Genomic DNA, 18085 nt, shown 5'->3' with positions numbered 1-18085 from the left:
TATATATATATATATATATATATATATATATATATATATATATATACCCACAAACTCCGTCAGTACGTTCCTCCACAAAACTCAAGGCCTAACATGATCCTGGCTATCAATTCCTTCCTCCTGGACCTTTATAAAGTACAACACAACAAATGTCAGGTCAGTGTACCCTGACGTCATCCCTCCCGAGAGGAGAGACAGAAGCGATCTGGGGTGCTGTTATGTAAAGCTATACACGTAAAGCCTGTTTCACAAATCATAAAAGTTTCTCTTCCCTATGTGCAACAATTATGATTTTCAGAAATTTCACTTGTGAAATTCCGAGCATAATAAAAGAAATAATAATAAAAATAATAATAATAATAATAATAATGATAATAATAATAATAATAACGACAATAAACTGCAGCCACAGGCAATTAATGTCAGAAAGTGAGCCTATTAACTGAGAATGGGGTTGGGTTAAAGAGATAGGCTTTACATAAACATCGGGGTGGCAGTCTATATATCAGCGAGCGAAAGTTTGACTGTGTTGCTCCACATTAAACATGTGAAGGTTCCCTTGAGTAAGTTACGAGATATCGAACCACTTCAAGCGTTTCGACCTGAGGGTTTTGTGGATAGTAGACCGTTTAAAGCCAAGCGTTTCGAGCTGAGGATTTTGTGGATAGTGGAGCATTTGAAGCCACGCGTTTCGAGCCGAGGACTTTGTGGGGAATAGAGCGTTTGAAACCTAGGAGCGAACGGCAAGGTACTGGCGATGATATAGGACTCGGGACTTGTATATAGACCTATACGACATATGGATTTATTGACATATACTTAATGTGGATGAATTATTTTTCATCTTTTTTGAGATTCAAGATTCGGTGTTTCATGGCAAAACATATACTTAGTAGGAGAAAGTAGGAGATTGAAACAGTAAACACAAAGAGAAACTCAGGTTTCTCTCTCTCTCTCTCTCTCTCTCTCTCTCTCTCTCTCTCTCTCTCTCTCTCTCTCTCTATCTCTCTCTCTCTCTCTCATATATATATATATATATATATATATATATATATATATATATATATATATATATATATATCACTTATAATCAGTGTTCTATATCTATTCCTCCACCAGTTTCCGGACAACGTAAGGCTGGCGCGGTGCACCAGACGCCAGACCCGCTCGAGCACACCCACGTCTGGACATCGTACATTAAATGTACAAGAAACCCAGAAATACGATTCTCTTACTTCGTAAATCACATCATAACTACTGTGCCTCTTGATACCGCCTGCGATATCGTCCACCACAACAGTATAACTATCGGTCTTGTAGTTCATATAACCGTTTCTTTTTTTTTTTCTTCTTTTTTACGTTGGAGGTTCCAGCCACGTACAGAAGTCCACATTAAGGCCGGGTCTTAAGTGAAATATAGAGAGAATTATGAAAGGGAAAAAGAAGAGAGAAGAGAAAGTATTCATGAATTTTGGAGGAAGTGAAAGACCTGTCTTTAAATGTGTTGGGTCATAGTTAATGGAAAAGACATGAGAGCGAAGAAAGTTCCAAAGCTTCGAGGTGTAGGGAAAGAAACAGTTATCAAAGCGGCCCACCCTTGAGTTGCCGACGGCCAGACAGAATTCACGTGACGCAGTGTCGTTTATCACAACAATAATTCAAGTGATCTTTAAGCGATATGTTCCCCGTCGATGGTTCGTCGATCTCAATTGAGAAAATAATAATAATTATACGTCATCCAAAAGCGATGTGGCATAAGTCAGCTTAGCGTAAACGCACATCATTGAACTACTTACTAACACCTCCCACGTTACGATCCCTTTTGAATATGCTCTTATCTCAGTCTTACGTCATTCATCACCATGTTGTACATGATCCTTCACACGCAACAATGACACGTTTGTAAAACTTTCGTTCTTGCCATGTCATGTCATGTTGACACTGTACTGTCCATCCCCATATAAATAAGTCTTCCACTCCCTCTCCCAGGTCACCCCAAGAATTAAACTGTCCCACGCACCCTTTCCCCACCCCGGACATTAGCTTTACCACGGAGATCAATTACCCTCCCCCCCCATCCCCATCTAACGAAATACCAACGCATAGGATGACATTTAAACGAATGATGACGTCACAGTTCTTCCTCCTTCCTGGACTGAAGCACACACACACACACACACACACACACACACACACACACACACACACACACACACACACCTGGCATAGGATAGTGTGTGTGTGTGTGTGTGTGTGTGTGTGTGTGTGTGTGTGTGTGTGTGTGTGTGTGTGTGTGTGTACACAGGAGTAAAAAAATAGTACATATATACAAGGTTAAGAGATGTGGCAACTCGAGTGTACAACTCTCTGCCCGTAACATATAAGTAGCAATCAAACACACACACACACACACGCACACACACACACACACACACACACGCACACACACACACACACACACACGTGTGTAAAGATAAGTGTTTTGAACTTGCAAACATAAAAAAAAAATTGAGCGAAAATCAACCCATAAAAAGTTGTATAAAGACACAGACAAACAGGAACAAACATACAAACACGCTATGAGCAAGAAAAACAGAAACGTGGAAAAGAAATACACACACACACACACACACACACGCACAAGCGGAAACAAAAACACAAAGCTATCAAAGGATATACATACATATATATATATATATATATATATATATATATATATATATATATATATATATATATATATATATTTATTTATTCATTTATTTTTTATTTTATTTTGCTTTGTCGCTGTCTCCCGCGTTTGCGAGGTAGCGCAAGAAAACAGACGAAAGAAATGGCCCAACCCACCCCCATACACAATGTATGCACACACACGTCCACACACGCAAATATACATACCTATACATCTCAGTGTACACATATATATACATACACAGACACATACATATATACCCATGCACACAATTCACACTGTCTGCTCCCATTCACTCCCATCGCCACCTCGCCACACATGGAATACCTTCCCCCTCCCCCCTCATGTGTGCGAGGTAGCACTAGGGAAAGACGACAAAGGCCCCATTCGTTCACACTCAGTCTCTGGCTGCCACGCAATAATGCCCGAAACCACAGCTCCCTTTCCACATCCAGGCCCCATACAACTTTCCATGGTTTACCCCAGACGCTTCACATGCCCTGATTCAATCCACTGACAGCACGTCAACCCCGGTATACCACATCGATCCAATTCACTCTATTCCTCGCCCTCCTTTCACCCTCCTGTATGTTCAGGCCCCGATCACACAAAATCTTTTTCACTCCATCTTTCCACCTCCAATTTGGTCTCCCACTTCTCCTCGTTCCCTCCACCTCCGACACATATATCCTCTTGGTCAATCTTTCCTCACTCATTCTCTCCATGTGCCCAAACCATTTCAAAACACCCTCTTCTGCTCTCTCAACCACGCTCTTTTTATTTCCACACATGTCTCTTACCCTTACATTACTTACTCGATCAAACCACCTCACACCACACATTGTCCTCAAACATCTCATTTCCAGCACATCCACCCTCCTGCGCACAACTCTATCCATAGCCCACGCCTCGCAACCATACAACATTGTTGGAACCACTATTCCTTCAAACATACCCATTTTTGCTTTCCGAGATAATGTTCTCGACTTCCACACATTCTTCAGTGTGAACGAATGAGGCCTTTGTTGTCTTTTTCTAGCGCTACCCCGCACACATGAGGGGGGAGGGGGATGGTATTCCATGTGTGGCGAGGTGGCGATGGGAATGAAAAAAAGGCAGACAATGTGAATTGTGTGCATGGGTATATATATATGTGTCTGTGTGTATATATATATGTGTACATTGAGATGTATAGGTATGTATATTTGCGTGTGTGGACGTGTGTGTATATACATGTGTATGGGGGTGGGTTGGGCCATTTCTTTCGTCTGTTTCCTTGCGCTACCTCGCAAACGCGGGAGACAGTGACAAAGCAAAATAAATAAAAATAAATATATATATATAAATATATACATATATATATATATATATATATATATATATATATATATATATATATATATATATATATATATATATATATATATATAATCGTGTAGACATCCATAACAAAGTTGTTGGCTCACATTAAAACCCAAAATGATTTTTAAGGAAAAAAAAATCCAACTGATACTACGCGACATCATCTGCCAATCGTAATCATCAATACAGAGTTTAAACATCATAAAAGATTCTGTATTTTGCCGGCCCACATCGTGGCCAGGTGGTCAGCGCCCACCGCCCGTGGATCCACCCAACCCCCTTCCCCTGGGGGATCGATAACACATGACCCGTGGACGAGAGAGAGAGAGAGAGAGAGAGAGAGAGAGAGAGAGAGAGAGAGAGAGAGAGAGAGAGAGAGAGAGGTCAACCGGAAATAGCGGGACTCCCCATCGCGGCGTCGTTTTCTATGGGATTGCGGACGTCTGCTGCATGTCAGACGGTGAACGCGCGACGAGCAGCAGCCGCTGAACGCCTGTTGAACGCTTCCTGAACTCTCGCGTAACACAGAACGTCATACAATCCCCTAATGAACGTGTGGTCAAGAAGGTTAGAGGAACGCACGGTGAACGCCGCGTGACGGGCCACATTGAACGCCCACAAAACGCCTCTTCAAAGTCTGAAGAACGCGTTGTGAATATCCTGAGAACGCCTGAATAACACCGAACAGACAACTAACGAACGAGCTGAACGTGTGGTGAACGCATGTGGTGCACTGGCCCGGTGATGAACGCCTGGCCGGTGAACGCGTGGTGAAGCTCTGACCAAACACCTGGTATGATAATGATCACTTGTTCAACGCCTGGCAAAACGTATGGTTAACGTGTCGTTACACCGGGGGAGAACCAAAGGACCACGTTGAACGCTTCCCATCCCTGACCACTGCGATGCACTGTTAAGAATCAGTGAAGTTTGCCACATTGATCATCATGTTCAGATGTGGCCAATCACAACCTTGTCCTCAAAATGTTAAGAGGCTTGGGAGTTGGAGGGCAGAGTGTTGGAGGTCATAATGTTAACATGCCAGGGTGTTGGAGGTCATAATGTTAACATGCCAGGGTGTTGGAGGTCATAATGTTAACATGCCAGGGTGTTGGAAGGTCATTATGTTAGCATGCCAGGGTGTTGGAAGGTCATTATGTTAGCATGCCAGGGTGTTGGAGGTCATTATGTTAGCAGCCAGGGTGTTGGAAGGTCATTATGTTAGCAGCCAGGGTGTTGGGAGGTCATTATGTTAGCATGCCAGGGTGTTGGAAGGTCATTATGTTAGCATGCCAGGGTGTTGGGAGGTCATTATGTTAGGAGCCAGGGTGTTGGGAGGTCATTATGTTAGGAGCCAGGGTGTTGGGAGGTCATTATGTTAGGAGCCAGGGTGTTGGGAGGTCATTATGTTAGGAGCCAGGGTGTTGGGAGGTCATTATGTTAGGAGCCAGGGTGTTGGGAGGTCATTATGTTAGGAGCCAGGGTGTTGGGAGGTCATTATGTTAGGAGCCAGGGTGTTGGGAGGTCATTATGTTAGGAGCCAGGGTGTTGGGAGGTCATTATGTTAGGAGCCAGGGTGTTGGAAGGTCATTATGTTATGAGCCAGGGTGTTGGGAGGTCATTATGTTAGGAGCCAGGGTGTTGGAAGGTCATTATGTTATGAGCCAGGGTGTTGGGAGGTCATTATGTTGGCAGCCAGGGTGTTGGGAGGTCATTATGTTGGCAGCCAGGGTGTTGGGAGGTCATTATGTTAGGAGCCAGGGTGTTGGAAGGTCATTATGTTATGAGCCAGGGTGTTGGGAGGTCATTTTGTTAGGAGCCAGGGTGTTGGAAGGTCATTATGTTATGAGCCAGGGTGTTGGGAGGTCATTATGTTGGCAGCCAGGGTGTTGGGAGGTCATTATGTTGGCAGCCAGGGTGTTGGGAGGTCATAATGTTAGGAGCTAGAGTTGTTGAGGTCATAATGTTATTGGAAGGGTGTTTGAGGTCACAATGTTAAAAGCCATGGTGCTGGAGGTCACATTGTTAAGGCCAAAAGGTGTTTGAGGTCATAATGTCGGAGGCCAGGGTGTCAGAGGCTACGCTGTTTGGAGCCAGAGTGTTGGAGGACATGACGTCAGAGACCCGAATGGTGAAGGCCACGGGGTCAGAGGTCAGACTGGTGGAGAAAATCAGTCTTCGGGGTCAATACCAGGAACTTAGCATCTCCATTACCAACATTAGTGTTAATTACCTTAATATAATACCGCTTACACGCTCATAATTAAGGGGTCACCGTAATGACATTGTCATAACACGGAAGAATTATGATGATGATTATGTGATTATATTGCAATCAATGAAATGGGATGATTCAATGGCTGAATTAACGTACGTGTGTGTGTGTGTGTGTGTGTGTGTGTGTGTGTGTGTGTGTGTGTGTGCTCGCGCGCGCGCTAGCGCCAATTTTTACTGTACGAGGAGGGTTTTTACACTCGTGGGGCCACATCTCTTGACCATCCTCCGCCATCATACAACTGTGTATGCAGTCCATATCAACCAAGTCTTTATTCATTTCATTCCATTCATCTATTACTCTTGTGCCATAAAAGCACTTCTTCACGCCTCTCTAACCCAGATTCTTCGTTAATTCCACGTTACGTTCCCTGATGGTTCTATCCCTCTGCATCTCTCAAAGAACTGTTCACTGTTCCAGAGACCAATTTGCAGTTTTAAAAACTCAAATGTTGTGATCAGGTCACCCCTCATTCTTCTTTCCTCCATTGATGGGCAAATTAAAAGCCTCTGTAATCCTTCCCTTGTAACCCAGTTCTCTTGATTTTGGTATCACCTCTGTTGCTCTCCTCCAAACCTTCTCTATTAGCTCTATGTGATTTACCAGGCGCGGTGACTAAGCTTGAGAAGCATATTCCAGCTCTGGATGTCAACAGCTTACGGAGTATTACCCTCTCCATGAAACTGAATGCAATTCTCATATTCACTAGCTGACCGTGTGTGTGTGTGTGTGTGTGTGTGTGTGTGTGCTGAGGGGCACGAAGACACCCGAGGAGTGGATGATCTGTGTTGTGTGTCCTGTGGCTGCCGTCCTACCACTGCAGAATTGATTGGCTCACACCACGTCACTGCACCAGAGAGAGAGAGAGAGAGAGAGAGAGAGAGAGAGAGAGAGAGAGAGAGAGAGAGAGAGAGAGAGAGAGAGAGAGAAAACACTGTTCTTTACACCACCCATTAAATCAAATATGCGCACTGAAGGTAAGGACAGAAGACACATGCACATTATCTGCCGAGTCCGTGCGTTAACGCTGTATCTCGTGCAGTGTACAATGCTCACCACTACACTTCGTCACGCGTCAAAATGGTCACTGGAAACCTCGGTCATATAACAAGAGATCTAAAGTGGATCTCTCCTCACTTTTTTTTGGCCATTTTGTAAAATGAAACACTGACTCTCCTAATGTTTCAGAGAGGAAGTCATGTTCCAATTATATACAAGACCAATCAGGTTTATATTGTTCTATGCTTATTTTTGTGCTTCTGTTCATTCCATCATCTCCTTACCCAGATGAGAAAATGGGGACGGTAATGGGGAAATGGAGAGAGTGAGCCGCGAAAGTACATGTTGAAATGGAGAGGACAAGTGAAACAGGGATGAGAGGGAAGCCTAACTACCTGTGACATGATTAACGATCCGGCTGAGGTAATTGGAGTGGCAAGGTGGTAACTACACGAGTCTGTATAGACTTGTGTTGTGGTGGTGGGAATTATGAATAGTGTTGTCAGGTGGGCGCTGTGTCTTATTGATTACTAACGTTACTTCTCTCTCTCTCTCTCTCTCTCTCTCTCTCTCTCTCTCTCTCTCTCTCTCTCTCTCTCTCTCTCTCTCTCTCCTTCGGAGGCAGCAGCCCCTGCTGTGCTCAGCTCCGCCGGGGTTTCCCCTTCCGAGTATAAACTGGAAGGTCGAGAGCATCTCGCCTCGCTTGCTTCCTCTTTGTAAGGCCATCCATTATTGACTCTTCCCTCCCACACCACTCAAGGTGACTTGGGGGTAGACAGTGGCTCTAACGCTGCCAACGCTGAAGTGGAGACGGACGATGTGGTTAACGAGGTACATCACCTTCCACGCTGAAATCTACGAAGGTTAAAGACGACGATAGAGCATGGGTGAGAAATGACTAGAAATCGAGTGGAAGATAAGTTCCTCAAACCCGTGGAGTGTCAAAACGTCTCACTGGTATTCAGGTATTATTACTCAGACTGCAGACGAATCTGATGTAGCTATCGCTAGTGGTCCCATGAATAAGGCAACGGGACACAGAATTCTCTGAAAGCCATAGAAATATAAGGTACGACATCTGGTGCCCTGGAGCCAAACTGAAAAAAATACGTCTTGAATAGTTGCAATGAATTCGCAAGCAATACAGCCAAATGTGCGTCGACTGATGTCCATGTTGGCACACATGATGTTGCTCGGGGCAGATCTGAGGACTCAGGGAGGCAGTATATGAGGAACGAACTACATATACACCCGGAGATAGCACAAGACGTGTACTATCTGGGACGTTCTTTAAAGAGATGTCGTCAGTGGGTTGGCCATCAGTCGCATCAAACGTTATCACCGAGTAAGTGCAAGAACTACGGAAGAAAACACTGTATTGATCGCTGGGAAGATTGCTGGGGGTGGAGAAATAGCCGCTCCTTCTCGTCCAACTCCCTTTTACCCCAGCCAGCTTGAAGAGCAGATCACGGCGGATGAATCATTCAGCGGAACCCAAATGTCAAGCGCCGTAAAGGTTCAACTCCCACCTGCCTATGTCCAGGAATCTACTTTCTACACTGGGCTCTTCCCTTGAACTTGCTGCAGCCTCCTCATTTTTTCTGTCCGTCTCTCATCATCTTCTTTCTTCTTCTTCTTATGATTATTCTTATTTTCATTATCATTATTACTATATTATTATTACTATCATTATTATTACTACTATTATTATTATTATTTCTAATATTATCATTACTATTTTCATCATAATGATAAAGCAATAATAATAATACTAATAATAATGATAATAGTAATCTTTAATATCATTATCATTACTATTTCTTTCGTTTTTTGTTGCATCTTCTTCCTCAGGTCCTGCTTGATCCACGTCACACGTCATCTTTCCCTCCAGCCGAGTGTTGTCCTTCACACTAACAATGACCAGATGATCTCCCTTTATTCGACATCTTTTGCCTCTTCGTATTTCGCTTTCTGGTCCGTCTCTCTAGCGACGGGACTGACTGTGCGACTGACAGTATCATAGAAATGGGATGTGTAAATTGCAAATGAAAGACGAGAGAAAGAATTCTACCTTCGCATTACTTGCCTGCAGCAGAAGGCGGAACGGGAGCGCGCGCGCGGGGGTGGAGGGGGTGGGGTGGGGGCTGAAAACCCAGCCCTCTTCTTGTGTTTCAGTTCCTAAGAGAAGGAACAGAAGAAGGAGCCAAGCAGGGAGTGCTCATCCTCCTCGATGGCTCAGACTGGCATGCCTGAGTGTGGATGTAACCAAGATGAGAGGGGGGGGGGGCAAAAGAGGAAGTTATAACAGCTAGTGATGAAGTGAGGAGACGGAGTGAGTACTTTGAAGGAATGTTGAATGTGTTTGATGGTAGAGTGGCAGATATAGGGTGTTTGAATCGGGGTGGTGTGCGAAGTGAGAGTCAAGGAGAGCGGTTTGATGAGAAGAGAGGTGATGGTGAAAGCCTTACGTAAGATGGAATGTGGCTAGACGGCTGGAGTGGATGTTATTGCAGTTGAATCTATCAAGAAAGTGGGTGACAGTCGCTGATGGTTGGCAGGGATTTTTAATGTTTGTATGGACTACGGTGAGGTGCCTGAGGATTGGTGAAATGCGTGTATAGTGCCACAATGTAAAGGCGATGGAGATAAAGGTAAGTGTTCAAACGACAGAGGTATAAGTTTGTTGAATATAGCTGGTTAAGTTCAATGGGAGGGTATTGATTGAGAGGCGTGATAGCATGTACAGAGCATCAGAATGTAGAGAAGTGTGGTTTCAGAAGTGGTAGAGGATGTGTGGATCAGGTGTTTCCTTTCAGGAATGGGTGTGAGAAACACGAGAGAAGCAGCTGGGTTTGTATGTGGCATTGATGGGCTTGGTGAAAGCTTATGACAGTGCTGACAGACATCCCTTGTGGAAGGTCTTAAGAAAATAGGGTGTGGAAAGAAAGGTGTCAGAAGCAGTGAGAAGATTTTATCAAGGGTGTAAGACATGTGTACGAGTAGGAAGAGAAGAGAGTAAATGGTTCCAAATGAAGGTAGGTCTGCTCCACGGGTGTGTGATATCACCATGGTGGTTCAAATTGTTTATGGATGGGGTGGTGAGATAGGTAAATGTGACCGCCTTGGAGAGAGGGGCAAGTATGTAGACTGTTGGGGATGAAAGGGGCTGGAAAGTCAGTTAGTCGTTGTTTGCTGATGATACAGTACTTGTTGCGGATTCGAGTAAGAAACTGTAAAAGCTGTTGACTGAGTTTGGAAGAGTGTGTGAAAGGAGGAAGATGAAAGTGAATGTGAATAAAAAAAACTGGGTTATTAGGTTTAAGAGGGCTGAGGGACAGGTTAGTTGGGGTGTTAATTCGAATGGAGAAAACTTGGAGGAAGTTATGTGTTTTAGATACCTTGGAGTGAGATTAGCAGCGAAAGGGAACATGGAAATGGTGGGTGAGGGAGCGAAGGTTTTGGAAGTAATGAAGAATGTGTGGAAGGATAAGACGTTATCTAGGAGGGCAAAATTGAGTTTGTTTGAATGAACAATAGTCCAAAAAATATCATATGGACGCAAGGCATGGCTTACAGATAAAGCTGTGCGGAGGAGGGCGGATGTGTAAGAAATGAAATGTTTGAGGACAACATTTGGTGTGAAGTCGTTTGATCGAGTAAGTAATGAAAGGGTAAGAAAGATGTGCGGTAATGAAAGGAGTGTGGGTGAGAGAGCAGAAGAGGGTGTGTTGAAATGGTATGAAAGGTTGAAAAAGATGATATATGTGTCAGAAGTGGAAGGGAACAAGAAGGCGAGACCAAATTGAAGATGGAAGGATGGAGTGAAAAATAGTTTTGAGCGCTCGGGCCCTGAACATGCAAAGGGGGGGGGGGGGTGTATAAGGCGTGAAAGGGATAGAATGAATCGAACGATGTGGAATTCTGGGGTCGACATGCTGACAACAGATTGAACCAGGGCACGTGAAGTAGCTGGGGTAAACCATGGAGAGGTCTGTGGGGCCTAGTTGTGGGTAGGGAGCTGTGGTTTCGGTGCATTACACGTGACAGCTAAATCATGCATGTGAGCGGATGCGACCTTTCTTCGTCTTTTCCTGGCGCTGCCTTGCTAACGCGGAAAAGGCGATCAATTATGGAAAAGAAATCACTGAATCCGCTATAGCTTCCAGTTCCATTCAAGTTACTGTGTGACGTCGGCAGATGAGATCAGATTTGGTAGCCAGGGCTTCAGTGGCCCCTGAAGCAGGTGGTTATCAGAGGGACTGAGAATGACCCTGCCAGGGAGGTCACCACGAAGGCGGTCAACAAAAAGGAAGGAAATAATATTCCATGTGTCTTGCGCAAGTTGAGAAATCTCCGACATTCGTATGGCTGTCCGAGCTCACTCGGATGCTTACTAGGAAAAGGAACAGCTTTGCTCATCTTTCCGGGAAAGCGATTTTTTCAAGTTTAATGGGAGACGGACTTGTACAGATCTGGATCACGGGGGGAAATGTTTTAAGTCTACAAGCCAAGGAAAAGACAAGGTTTGTAAGAGAGAGAGAGAGAGAGAGAGAGAGAGAGAGAGAGAGAGAGAGAGAGAGGAAGTGGTGGGCCGTCTCGTCCGAAAACCAACTCACGAAGCAAACGAAGCAGTTCCGTGCGAGCCTCAGCCAGCCAGCCAAGGTCGTGGTGCCGCGAAGACGTTCGTGTGTGTCTGTGTGTGTAGGTCCCGGAAGGGCCAGGTGGGACAACATGCTGGCACGAAGCAGCCAGCATGGCTCCCTACAGCCTCCGTTGCGTGAGGTCAGCGGGGAACATCATAAAATATCCATCCCTGACTCACTGTCGGCTGCTGAGCTCACCAGAAGACCAGATAATCAATGTCGTTACAAGACCCCCGTGTACTATGTCGATACCGTCCTGGATTCTTTTATGTGGAGTGTGTGTGTGTGTGTGTGTGTGTGTGTGTGTGTGTGTGTGTGTGTGTGTGTGTGTGTGTGTGTGTGTGTGTGTGTGTGTGTGTGTGTGTGTGTGTGTGTGTGTATGTGTGTGTGTGTGTGTATGTGTGTGTATGTGTGTGTGTGTGTGTGTGTGTTGTATGAGCATAAAACCATTTTTTCGTTCTCGTTCTTTATGATATTACCTTTGGGAGAATATCAATCACTTTCAGAGTACTCTCGTTCAACACCTCACCAAGACGACACAGCACCTTTCTGGCCAACCCAACCCACTCTTGGAACCCATGGGTGTGAATATCTTCACCCATGTCGACTGTGGCGAGCACCCTTTCCTTCCACAAGAACCCCAACTGTTCTTATCATCTGAGACGAGGAGAGAACTGGCCAACCACCAAGTCATCAGTTACTCCCGTGGGGGAAGCCGACGGAAAGGACGGCTTGTCGAACATCCAGCCCATTTATTCGATAAAGGTGTTCTAGCCACACCAGATGCCAATGACTGATCCTGGTCGTCTTTATGACCTGTAACCCACTGCCTTGATCTGGGGTCAATACGTGTCACGATCATGGAAACGCTACCGTGGTCTATTTACCTTGACTTATTGATGGGTGGGAGACATACCAACAGACCTGATCATACTATACTTCACCCGCGGCTTTGACCTGGTACCGGGCCAGTTTGTACACTAACGCTATGCCCCACAGGCCAGCACAACAGCACGAACAAGTGACAGTGAATTTCATATACCTGTTAACACTTGCGTTTCCGGCATTTGGTTCTCGCACACCTGTCCCTTTCACAGTTCATCCTCCCACAGCTGCACCTCCCGCACGGTATCTCTCTTACAGCTGTCCCCACCAAAGCTACGCCTCTCTGGACACCCGTTCATTTTCACGAGCTGCATGCACTCTTGTCCCTCTATCAGGACTCACCTCTCATGATTGTCACCTGCCTCCTCATGCATCTGTCCCCTTCTCACACCTGCTCTTTTCGAGAGTTCTCCTCACTGCCCCCCCCCCCCCCTCAAAAGGAGTACCCTGCACACCTTTTTACCATTAAGGTAAGTTCTGTCACACCAATGCCTATTACAGTAATTCTACTAACACCTGTTCTCTCACATCTGCTCTTCTCACAGGAATTCCCAGCACATCTGTCCCTACTTCAGTGGTCCCTCTTACACCTACCTTTAGCCCGTCATTTCTCCCTCATCAGGTTTCACAATTTCCTCCAACCTACGCTCTCACACGGAGGACCCATACACCTCTCTCATATACCGGCCCTTCTCAACAGGTGTCTGGCGTCCCGACATGGCTGTACCTGGCGGCCACGGTGCTGGGTCTGCTGCCAACGCAGGTCCTCAACTGCTACCTGGGCACGACCGTCCGTAACCTGGACGACGTGGTGTCGCAGTCCTCCTCCGCCAGCGCCACTGGCTGGGGTGTCTTCGCTGCCCAGGTGAGAGGGAGGAAGGTGATGTGTGGGAGGGTGGAGGAAGGAGGGTGACGTGTGGGAGGGGGAGAGGGAAGGGTGATGTGATATGTGGAAGGAAGAGGGGAAGGTGATGTGTGGGAGGGGAATGGAAAAGGGAGATTCGAAGGGAGGAAACTAGGCGAGGATGAGACTATACCTCAGCCACAATTCGATGTGTAAGGTGGGACGTCTATGAGGCAGAAGAGAAAGGAAGGAGACTGATGAGGGTGAATAGAAGGAGGCTGATGAGTGGGAAGTGGAAGGAGTCGCCTGTGTGGGAAGGTAAGTGTGTTAAGAGGAGAGTGAGCGAGAGAGGCTGGCGGTCACTTGCCAATCAGGTGTTACACAGGTGTTTCGTTTCTTGATGGTACTCGCGCCGATATTGAACGAGCAGTATTACGACAGGTAATGTTGCTATGATAGACTAAGACTCATGCTTTGTTTATCCTGGCAAAATATCAAACTTCTCTTCAAAATATCTGTAAACTATTAGCTGTTTCAAGTCTTCAGGAAGTATTATATCTACTTAGATCTTGTTCAAGGTTTGATAACCTTTATGATGTGTAAATGTCTTAAAATTCCTTTATAATCCCTCCAATGTCTTCAAATACACTGGGCGTATTTTAGACTCTGATAGTTGGTTTCCCAAACTGCTATGCCATGTTTGAACCTCCTTAAGGGTCTATTTCTATATATGTATCTTTAATTATCTCTATGGGTCTATTTAGATATCTATATCTTATATCTCCGTATAGGTCTACTTAGATATTCATATATTCAGATCTCCTTATGGGTCTATTCCTGATATCTGATCATAAAACTTCCCTCACACTTGCTATTGTATTATGAAGATTTTCTTTAATTTTCTCACGAATTTAAACATTCATCTTAATCCACAGCTGCTGTTTAGTTGTGTCTTCAGCATGCCTAACTCGGGGATTCAACTTGGATTCCGATACCTTCCGCAGGATTCTATTTACAGATAATCGGATAATCGCACATTTCTTGCCTCTTAAGTCGTCGATGTTAAGATGTTTATCTACGAGAAGCCTTGAGGTCCTCAAGTCAGTTTGTCCTTCATTCTTTAGCTCTTATAGTTTGCCTCACACAGAAATATTCCAATGCATATCCGATCCTATCTTTGGACTCCACATTTCTGCATTTGGTCCGTCTTATGATCATCCTCTCTCTCTCTCTCTCTCTCTCTCTCTCTCTCTCTCTCTCTCTCTCTCTCTCTCTCTCTCTCTCTCCCCCTCCTCCAGTGCCCTGCTTCAAAATTTTGACATCAAACACTGACATTTCTATGTGTTTCACGACAGCCTTTGTACACCTCATTCTTAACGAGGTTCTTGATGTTTTACTAATCACATCCTATAAATCTTCCAGGTGTGAACCTTCTAAGCATTCTTTTCATTAAATCTAAGTCGATGTGGCGCATAATACTTAAACCAATTCCTTATATACAGGCTTACCACTGTGGTCTGCACTGTGTTACAAGCTTTAGAATTCTGGGTTGAACGTTTAGAACGGTGCTTGTGCAAGAAGCGCGAGTGGACGTGAGTGGGTAGTGTCTGCTAGCACAGGGGAGTACGTGTGCAAGACAAACAATAGAAGACCCCGCGGCCTATGTGCTCCGGGACATTAACAGCATCCTGAAGGTAACAGGTCTCTGAAGCAGACGGGTTGAGTGACGTGAGTGAGCCGAGTGCGAGTGCAACTGGAGACTGTCAGTCAGCACAGTGGAGGTCGCTGGACTGGAAGGAGTGTGGTGGGGATGGGTATACAGTAGGCAGGGTGGGTCCAGTCTGGTACTTCCAGGAGTAAATCCGGCCGTCGGTAAACCCCGCCAGAAGCCGAAGGCCCTCCGGGATCTCTTCATGTCTGGCCCCTCAAGCGAAGCGTGGGCGCCGGTATCATACATACATTCGTCCTGACCTCAAGCCATCAAACCGTTCTTCAGAAAGGCCAGTGTACTCGCTCTTCTATTCAGCCTTCGAAGAATTCTGGTGGTTCCCGTCACTGTGCATTATTCAGCTCCTCTTGGCAGATGGCGAGCGGCATTTGGACTCCCCCATCTAAAGGGTCTAGGAGTGTCCATGGACACCGAGAGGCGTGCATTCCTTCCCTCTGAGCATCTGTGTTGACTGTCGAGAAACATTCGTTTCTCTCTGGTGTCTCGTGTGTCGATTCTGATCAATCTATATTTCCCTGAGGAGTGCGGTGTGTCGTACGAATGTAATGGTGTTGATTCTGCTTCTGGATTGTCAACTTGTGAGAGAGTTTCGTAGTTATTTGTTTTTTGCGGGAAAGTGATGACTGCCTGAGCACTTCGGATGAATATGAACGTTTTTTTTTTCATAATGAATAAGACACAGAAAGACAAAAATGCGTACTTTCTTTCCTATCTCTGTCTTCTGCACTCTCTCTCTCTCTCTCTCTCTCTCTCTCTCTCTCTCTCTCTCTTCTCCTTCTTCTTCTTCTTCTTCTTCAGAAGTACATTCAGACTTAAAAGATTCTTAAAGACTTTTTCTTATAAGAAATACATTTTAGTAGTGGAAATGAAACAGGACTGAAGTCATGTACTTGGCTCAAAAGAATACCTCTAATGAGACAAGAGAGATTATACTCACAAATAATGGTCTAAGTTTCTGAAGAGAGTTCAAGGTTGGCTTAACAAGCAAACAAAAGACAACGATTGGATTGAAACACCGGAAGACACTGGTGGTCAAACGTAAGCTGGGGAATACCACCCGGCCCACACCTCAGTCTAACCCTCTCCATACAGGTAAGCTCTCTCTCTCTCTCTCTCTCTCTCTCTCTCTCTCTCTCTCTCTCTCTCTCTCTCTCTCTCTCTCTCTCTTTAAGGTCCACAGCGACACAGAAATAAGCCAAGGGAACCAGAGTCACCAGCAACTTAAGAGTAAACTGATTTCATCCTCCTCCTCACTACTACTTCTCAACCAGGGCACGTAACATGAGGCCGAGCTGGACTAGAATGGCTAAGGCACAGCAGGAGTTCCGCAGCCTCTGGAACTGCAGAGTCATAGAGAGGAAAAACACTGTTCACTCATCATGCTCGAAGTAGACTCGAACCAAACCCTCGTGCTTAGCAGTCGAGTGGAATACCCAACAGACGGACTCACTTCACATTACAACTAACACTGGTGAATTTGAGGAAACAGGATTTTGAATCGTGAGAGGCCAGATGTGAATACAGATATCAGAAGAAAAAAAATCCATACTTTCCCCTTCAGGAAGCATGCCTCGGTTAAGCCCGTCCCCACGTACGAATTAACCCGTTCCAACCTTTCTCACCATCGCCCTCACTTATGCTGTCTCCAGTCTTCGAAATTCTCCTTAATTCTCACACTCTTCAACACTTCGTATCTCATTTACTTCATTCAGGTCACCAATACTGCTCTCACGGCTGGTGACCTACCCTACGGGACCCAACTTTGGTCCTCTTCTCTTAGGAATTTTGCTGGGTCTTTGGTCGCGTCCCTTGACTTCTCTAGACAGGATCTGGCAGCGTGTGGCACACGTCTCAGCTTATCAAACTTCACTCCTATGGCTTCTCCGTTTCTCTCTGTTGTCTGATACTCAGTCTCTTCCAGTCATTCCTCAGCAGTGGTCACTGAGGGAGCGACAGCTCTGCCTCTATCACCGGTGTTGCCGTCATGGCTCTGTCTCATGGCTGACCCTCTTCCTCGTCTCCATAAATAATTTATCCTCAGCCTCCAACCCTATTCAGTCTTACAGGAACAGTTTCATCTCACCTTCCCTCCTGTCTCAGACACACCTTTATTTTTTTCCCCTCATACTTCACATATTTCCTCTCTTAACATGGACCTCTGTAGCACCACAGACTTGGCAAGCAGTAACCCGTGTACATTCAGTGATGAGAACACTCATCTCTTCTTGTATCTTTTTTCTATGTGACGTCTTATGTTTTACACTGACTATCAAAACACTTGCGTGATTCGACCCTGCTGTAACACAAACAAGCTGGGCATAGCCATACCCTTCGCTCTGTCCTGGAAAACACCACGCAATGAACATTTCAAAACCTGCTTCCCAAAAGCTGAGGGTGATGTACACTGGTGCCCAGCTGTTCCCATACTGTGCTGTGCTGGCCACGACAGAATAATAAAACTATTGGTCGGATAAGAACAGACTGGTCTCGGATTCGTACGTGGCGTCAATCTTAAGTACACTACACAAAGTATAAGTACACGAAAGGGAAGCCAACTGAGTGGCAGTCTTGCTTACCCGAAGGTTTGATTATATTTGACACAGTAAACTTGTCTCTAGACCTCAGTCATCTAGAGATGACAGTGCAAATACAGACT

The 18085-nt window shown here is 45.4% G+C and overlaps 1 protein-coding gene across 3 annotated transcripts in view; it reads left to right on the top strand.

The window, feature by feature from the left end:
- LOC139753861 (uncharacterized) overlaps window positions 1-18085 on the top strand; it is a 75674-nt gene that overhangs the window by 46914 nt on the left and 10675 nt on the right. For all 3 annotated transcript variants that reach the window (XM_071670802.1, XM_071670804.1, XM_071670805.1), the window contains exon 6: window positions 13557-13721. In XM_071670802.1, the coding sequence (XP_071526903.1) occupies window positions 13557-13721 (165 nt within the window). The remainder of the gene's footprint in view (window positions 1-13556; window positions 13722-18085) is intronic.

Source organism: Panulirus ornatus, chromosome 15 (assembly GCF_036320965.1).
Source record: "Panulirus ornatus isolate Po-2019 chromosome 15, ASM3632096v1, whole genome shotgun sequence".
Classification (NCBI taxonomy): Eukaryota; Metazoa; Arthropoda; class Malacostraca; order Decapoda; family Palinuridae; genus Panulirus; species Panulirus ornatus.
This window is presented reverse-complemented; position numbering and strand designations above follow the sequence as displayed.